The sequence below is a fragment of the Coffea eugenioides genome, chromosome 3 (genome assembly GCF_003713205.1).
Source record: "Coffea eugenioides isolate CCC68of chromosome 3, Ceug_1.0, whole genome shotgun sequence".
NCBI lineage: Eukaryota > Viridiplantae > Streptophyta > Magnoliopsida > Gentianales > Rubiaceae > Coffea > Coffea eugenioides.
The window spans coordinates 13,395,038-13,402,988 of NC_040037.1; the positions used below are offsets into that span (position 1 = coordinate 13,395,038).

The 7,951-nt window shown below is 39.2% G+C and overlaps 1 protein-coding gene across 1 annotated transcript; it reads left to right on the plus strand.

The window, feature by feature from the left end:
* The first annotated feature begins 5,545 nt into the window (after nucleotides 1-5,545).
* LOC113766077 lies at nucleotides 5,546-7,369 on the plus strand. The gene has a single exon (XM_027310305.1). The coding sequence runs from the start codon at nucleotides 5,546-5,548 to the stop codon at nucleotides 7,367-7,369; it is 1,824 nt and encodes a 607-aa protein (XP_027166106.1).
* Nucleotides 7,370-7,951: the final 582 nt, after the last annotated feature.

Here is a 7,951-nt window from a genome sequence, read left to right on the forward strand (position 1 = left end):
CGAGAGGTTATCTTGCTAATGTAGCCTCATTCGGTTTAGTTTTTCTGTTTTGGAGCCTTAATCTTGATTAATTAGTAATGACAAGTTAATTAGGCCTGCATGTAGTTGACTAGTAAGTTTTAAAACAGGGGAATAAAAATTCAAAAGTGCAATCTGCCTTAAGGCAAGATCATCCGGACCAAACAGAAAATTTCTGGATTTTTGATGATTATGGATATTATTTGAACTTGATTTCTGAGCTGGAAATATTCATATGCTAGCTTGATACGTGCATAAGGAATTTAAGAGTTTATAAGCATGTCCAAACCAGAAAATGAAATGAAAATAGAAAGCTCTTAACATAATTATTCAACCGAGTTAAATTCGGATTCATGCCCAAGCACTTGCTGGAAAATGCATTTCAGATTGCCAAACCATTTTTTTTGTGTGAGTATGCTTCCAGAATTTTGCATCAGTCCCCTCTACGTTGTTGCTTGTTTGGATGTTGAAGTGATGTGTCTTGTTGTATGGCTTCAAACTATGATTTTATATGAAAAATCTTCGAGCCAGGCTGCATATTTTGTCCAAAAGCTGCACTTCATCCTCACGCTTTTGCTGTTTTTCTTTTTCTTCCTGCAATTGCTCACATGAACATTTCTGTCCAGAATTTCTGTATCAGTTTCTTCTATGTTTCTGTTTTATTTGGATGGCGGAATCATGTGTCTTATTGTCTAGTTAGAAATCATGATTTGGGTTGGGAAAAGTTTCGAGCAAAGCCATGTGTTTGTATCTGAAACATGAATTTTTTTTTTAGCAAAGCTTTTTCGCACAACAGGTTTCATTTTCGATTGCAGAAACTGGTTTTGTGCTTGTTATTGGCATGAAATTTCTCCATAAATTGCATTGTTAAGGAATGATAATCAATGCTTGGCTGGATTTAATTCAAAGAGTGTTATGTAAAACTCATTGTTGAAAGGTGATTAATGGCCAAAAGCTTTCTTCAATACTGGTTTTGTTGCAGAGAGTATTTTCGGTGATTGCATGAGATTTGCATGGAAAAAGGTTTTCAAAAATTTAGCACTTTGTCCCCCCAAGTCCCTTCTCATTTCACTAGGGCCCAAGTAATTGGAACATTTAATCAATTTGATCCTTCTAAGTTTCTTTTTGTTCCACAAGAGCCCAAGCATGTTCTAGTATCTTGTAATTAAGTCCTAAAATCATTGCAACTTCGATCATTGTTTGACTTTTCCTTTATTTTTAAGATCTTTGAAGTGCTTAAACGATCTATTTGGACTTGAATGTTTGAGTAATGCTTGTTTTGGGTCTTTAGTAGATGCTATATTTGGAAATTGAACGGGTTATTCCGTTTTCTTGGTCTTTAAGCATTTTTTGAGCTCATTCAAGTTGCAATTAGGTGGTTTTTGATGTTTTTGCTTATACTTTACTTTTAAATTGATGCTTTGACCCCTTTATTGTTTTGAAGCCATTTTCCTTCATTTGCTTACCATTAGGGGAAGGTATAACTTTCTTTTATCTTCTTTACTTCTCTCTTACGTGCTCCTACGTGTTACGTGAATATGCATGTCTACTTTGCTTTCTTAATTCCTTGCATTTATTTCATTTACTTTTACTTTTATTTAAATTATTCATTATGGGGTATGTGTACACCTCTTGGCTTGTAATAGATAGGGCTTGGAGGGGCATTCAATGAAGACCTATCGAAGTCATGTGCCTAGCTAGCAAATGTAATAGTTAAGGCTTTAATTGTATTATGTGTCTTGCATGCTTAGTTGCTACGTGTTAATTTGCTTTGTTAGGGCCTTGCATCTAGTCGAGCATGCTAGATGTTATGTGCTATGTGTTTATGAGTATTTGGCATGTCTACTCGCTTTCCGTAGCCATGAATGAATGTGATGGGTGAATGTACGTTTCCGCTAGTCCAACGCTAGTCGGAATTCATAGAATGGGCTAGTCCAACGCTAGACCCTTAGGGATTTCCCCTCGTTAGTACATGTTTGCATGTTCATTTCATGTCATGCATTCTTTTAGTTTTATCATTTTGCATGCCCCTCGACCCCCTTTTCCCTCCATTTTAGGATTTTTGCATTTCATGCTAGCTATAGGGTTCATTTTGCTTGAGTACCCCCTTGGGTAAGGGAAACGAGCGAGTGTGGCTTCAAAAATAGCCTTAGCACGCTAGTTTTTCCTTCTAATCAAAGGGGAAATTAAAATCACAAAAATTAGAGGTCATTCCCGTACCCGACCTGATGCATTCCTCTAAGTTCATGCATTTTCATATCATTTTCTCACTATTTTCCTCACTAATTATATATTTTAAATCCACACTTATTCCCTTTCTTTACTTTTCACTTCACACATTGCAATTATTTTACTTATATATTTATTATTTTCATTCACTTGCACACGAGCACTTATATTTTTATGCATTTGCACACAAACACTTTCAAATTGCGCACATGCACCTTTTTTCTACACTTTGCACACTTACACTCTCATTTGAGTCCTCATTTGCATCAGTCATGATTTTCTATGAGGTCTTTCCTTATTGACCTTCACAATTAATGTGAATGGGATCAAAAGCCTCATCAGAGACATTTCTAGACTTAAGATTGCATTTCTCATCCATTAGTCATATCCAATTTGCAATACATACTTTGGGTAGAAAATATAGGAAAATAAGGGTTAAATCACGCAACTAGCCTTGGCTAGGTCGAAGGGGTGCCTTGGATTTTTATCCTTGCCTTCCCCTTCGACAAATGTGACCCCCGAACCTTTTTCTTTGTTTTACGTGGACTAGGAGTCGTTTAAAAAAGGGTTTCTTACTTTTTCCTATTTTACTTTAAACAATTCAATTTTTTGGGTGACTTGGTACACCCTAACTCTATACCAAGTGGCGACTCCATTTTTCATATAAAAACCCTTTTTGAACTATTTTTCTTGGGTCAAATCGTCGCATTTTCAAAAGTCCCATTTAGACCCATTTTTGTTTTTATCAACAAAAATCATTTTTCCCAAACCAATAAAATTCAACAAAAGACTAATCATTTTATTTTTTCCAAAAAGTGGGGCGCGACAGTTGGCGACTCCACTGGGGACTTCCTAAGTGGGTCCAAGCATTTGACTTAGCCATTCGTTTCCTTTTTCTACCCTTTTTATGCATTGCATTTGGATATTAGGATTGCATTTTTCATTTTTAGGACCTTTTGTCTTATGTACGTAGTCAAACCAATCCCTCGACTCACGAATGTATGTTTGAATGAATGTTTACTTGTTATCTCGCGCTTGCATTGCATTTTGGGAGGTATGGGTCACCCTAGAGCCTCGCGTTGGTTCTTGACCCTTCCCCTCCAAACAAGCACTAGCATACGAGCATACGCTTTACTTCTTTTATCCCTTTTATTTTTCTTTAGTGGCTTGTCACGCCACTCCACCCTATTAGGATTAGGTGACTCACTTGGACATGTGATCACGACACGATGTGTGTGTAGCATGTTCCAATGGGTCACTCAATCTTCCGCTTAAAGCTATTGGTTGATAGCCTTTAGCTTTTGGTCGAAGATTGAGGTTTTGAGAGATTCACTCAAACACGTAGCCGTGACACGATGTGTGCGTAGCGGTGTTTGGGGAATCGCTCGAGCCACCGACAAAGAATCTTGGGATTGATGACCCTTGGTTTCTAAGTCTGAAGGCTCGGGGACCTGAGCTTATCGAGTCTAGATGCATTAGCGAACCCCAACCTCATGCATCCATATTAGATTGCCTAGGGTAGAGTCGGCCTTATCCTAAACTAGGGACACTATTCACGAGGGGAGGGGTCCCAACCCTCTTTCCTTATTTATCTTTATTGCCTTTTATATTATCTAATTGTCCAATGTGTTATGTGATTATGTGTTAAACTCACGTTTTCTTGTCTCTTGTCTTTTGCATTCACAAACGTTAGGACATAAGAGGTCTGGCATGACCTTCTTTTAGGACCTGCCCTTGTAGATAGGCTATTGCACGTTTAAAAATTGTGGCATATCTTGTTCATAAATTAATAATGTCATACCATTTTAGGCTTACCCCGGCAAATAAAGGGTTCCTTAGGTCACGTTTCATTTCGAATTGCATATTTTACTGCTTTAATAAATGGCATCATGCATAAACCCTAGGAAGGGAATGCCATTTAGGGGATCCCGTGTTTAGGAATAAGCCACCATATGTCTCGGATACTTAATCCAAGGAGACTTGCACGTTTACCTTTCTCGTATCATCCGAAGGGGTAGTGCACAAGGTAAGGTAAAGATCCGATCATTTTCATGAAGCAATTTTTGGAATATGAGCATCTAATAATCACTTTTTGGCCATTTTATCAAAAATTGGTAAAAATCCCTTGCGTAAAGGACATTAATTTGAAGAAATTCACAAATGATTCCTCTTTTTTGAGATGATAAATAAACTGAGGCCAAATCGTGATCTTAGAAGGCTCATAGACTAATTTTTTGAAACCATCAATGGCGGAACGATTCAATCGATCCATTTTGTCAATTCCTAATCAATTTTGAATAAATCAAATCATTTGACCAATTTACCCTTTTTAGGGTCATTCGGTCGATTTTGAATAAATCATCAAATCATTTGACCAATTTACCCTTTTTAGGACCATCTGGTCGATTTTGAATAAATCATCAAATCATTTGACCAATTTACCCTTTTTAGGACCATCTGGTCGATTTTGAATAAATCGTCAATTCATTTGACCAATTTACCCTTTTTAGGGTCATGTGACCAATTTACCCTTTTTAGGGCGATCTGGTCAATTTTGAATAAGATCCTCAATTTCATGCGATCAAATTCCTTTTTTAGGATGATCCGGCCAATTTTGAGTAAGTTTTTAAACTTCATTTAAGTCATTTGACCCGTTTCCCTTTTTAGGATAATCCGCTCGATTTTTAAATAAATTGTCAATTTCACTCAACCCATTTGACCAATTAGGGTTTCAATGTCAATTTCAAATTGGAAACTTAGTCGATTTTTGAGAAAACCATCCATTGCATCCAGCCATTTGATCAGTTGGGGTTTTAACCCGTGATTCACTGAGAAATTTTATCAACGAATTCCAATCTCTTTGATAGGAAGTTCGTCAAGGTCAAACCCGTGCGTTTTTGCAAGTTCTTGTATCGATCAAAAGTGATCGATCCCTTCGGACGAGGTCCTCATTTTAACAAACGTCTCTTCTCATTCCAATTGGCCAAATTTTCAAAATTATTTTTCACTCAATTGATCGGATTCGTCAGGTATGGTATAGTGCCTACCCTAGAGGATTGCATTCTCATGCTAGGCCTACCCTTGGCACAAAAAGGGTTCCCCCATAGGACATGCATCCGAATTACTCTAATTGTTACTAACTCCTGTTTTTTTTCCTTTTCTCTTTTCTTTTTGACAGCAGTCAATCAAGAAGGGTATCTAATAAGGGTTTTCCTACATTCTCAGGTAGTATATAGCTACCCGAAAAAGCCCCATTATCACCCGATCGCGTAACCGAGCTTCAAGAGATAGTGTAAACATGAGTACCCATCCAGAATCGTCTGATAGGCCCGCCACCACATCACCGACTGACTTGGCAAGTATGGGAGCTCAACTGAGCGAAGTTCTAAACCGATTTAATGAGCTGAGCGTTGAAATGATGGCCCAACGGCGAGTAATCGATCAATTGGTAGCTAGTGGTGCTAGCGATGAACAACATGAGCCCTTACCTCCTGGCCAATCTGGACCTCAACCCATATTTTTACCTTATACTCAAACCTTTGTTACTTCACAAGTCATAAACCCACCTGAGGAAGCCTTTGCTTATCCCACTCATGGCCCGCAACCTGCTTATGTATCTCACATCCAAACAAACCCTCCTCATGTCCAAATTCCCCAAAAGTATCCGCCAATTACTATGAGCATGCCATTCGAGCCACGGGGACCTTATTATTACCCCACCGCTGAGCCGTTCACCCTAGATACCGCTGCTCAAGGGAAAATTGAAGCCGGGGAGTCATCCGCACCAGTGGATAAGAATTTGCTAAAGCGATTGGATCAGTTTGAGGATTTCATAAGGAAAGGCCAAGGCTTGAACAAACAAGGAGGGTTGGACTACAACGAGCTGTGCCTATTTCCGGATATGCAATTGCCCATGGGTTTCAAAACACCCAAGTTTAGCAAGTATGATGGAACGGGCAACCCCAAGACGCACCTCCGAATGTTTGCCAACAAGTTGGGCAAGCCAATAGATGACGAGAATCTACCAGTTCGTTTGTTTCCTGAAAGCTTAGAAGGTGACGCGTTGGATTGGTATTCCAATTTGAAGCCGGAGGATATGAGATCTTGGATGGATTTGTCAACTGCTTTTATGAGGCAATATGAATACAATTGCGAGCTTGCTCCAACGAGGGCCACACTTGAGGGGACTAAAAGAAAACCATCTGAGGACCACAAGACGTACGCGAAGAGATGGAGGAAACTGGCCGCCAAAGTGGAGCCTCCTATGACTGAAAACGAGATTGTTCGCACGTTCATCAAAACTCATGACCCGCCTTACTTTGAGGAAATTTTTCGAATGACCGGGTGTTCCTTTGCCGAAATTGTCAATAAATTGGAAGAATTTGATGAGTTTGTGAAGGCCGGAAAAATTATTAATGTGTCAACATTGAAGATGCAACTAGAGGCTCTGCAAAGCCAGAATTACAGTGGGGAAAAATCCCAATCTAAGGGAAAAGAAGAGGAAACTGCCTTTGTTGGGAATCAGGGCCCCTCGGCCAGACCTAGATTTTCAAACCGCCTTGCTTATTCATCACCCTATCCATACTACCCAAGCTTCCGTCCTATCCATCATACCACTATTAACCATTCTCGACCTCGACCAAATTATCCAAATGTACTCACACCACCCTTTCAAAATCCTCAACCAAGTCTCCAAACTAGACCTCGCCCTCCTTTTAACCCAAGACCTATTCCACCCCCTAGCCCAAATTACTACTACCAACAAACCAGTGACACCCAAAATTCAACGTCAAACCGAACCTTCACCAATCTAGGTCGGCCTGTTGACCAATTATATGAGCAATTGAAAGCTGTCGGGAAAATTGGTGTTATACCTCCTAAAGTCTATTCCAATCGTTTTCCTTCTGGCTATGACCCTCAATCGGTCTGCGCTTATCATTCTGGAGCTCCCGGGCATTCCACCAATGATTGTCGGGCATTGAAACATGAAATCCAGGATATGATCGAATTCGGAGTAATAGTGCTAAAGAAAAAGGGTGAACAGGGACAGAGTGTAAGCACAAACCCCTTTCCCAAACATGAGGACACTTTAGAGGCACCCACCTCCAGTGACGAAATCTGAGAATCTTGAAGGCACGTTGCACCATTTGGATGGCCGAGTATTTTCCCTCTCGAAGGGAACTTTGGTAAATCTAGGGGTTGTTATTTACTAAATTTCACCAGAAACTGTTTCCTGCATATGTGAATAGTGTAATGAAGGCATCTTTTGCAATTGAGTTTATCTTGTTTCCACTTTGATTTGGAGTTGCATGAAGTGCATAATTTGTTTGATTTGATTATTGTCTTGATTCTTTTAAATTCTTTTAAGATGGCCAAAGGTGAAATTATTTGACCCTCTGGATATCATTGTTCTGGAATTCGATAAAGCCCTTCATTGAAAATCCCTTCATTTTAAAATTCCTGCATTAAAACTCCCTTCCTTGAAAAACCTTCATTAAAAATCCCTTATAAAACTTGCTTCATTGAAATCCCTCCATTGAAAATCCATCCCTTGAAAAAACCTTCATGGAAAAGGCCAAGATCCCTTCATTGATAAAAATTCCTCCCCTGCCAAGCTCGAAGCTGATTGGTCAGAGTAGGATTACCAACGATTGATTCTAATTGATGAAAAACAGCTGAATGTCATAAGCATGACCTATGTCTG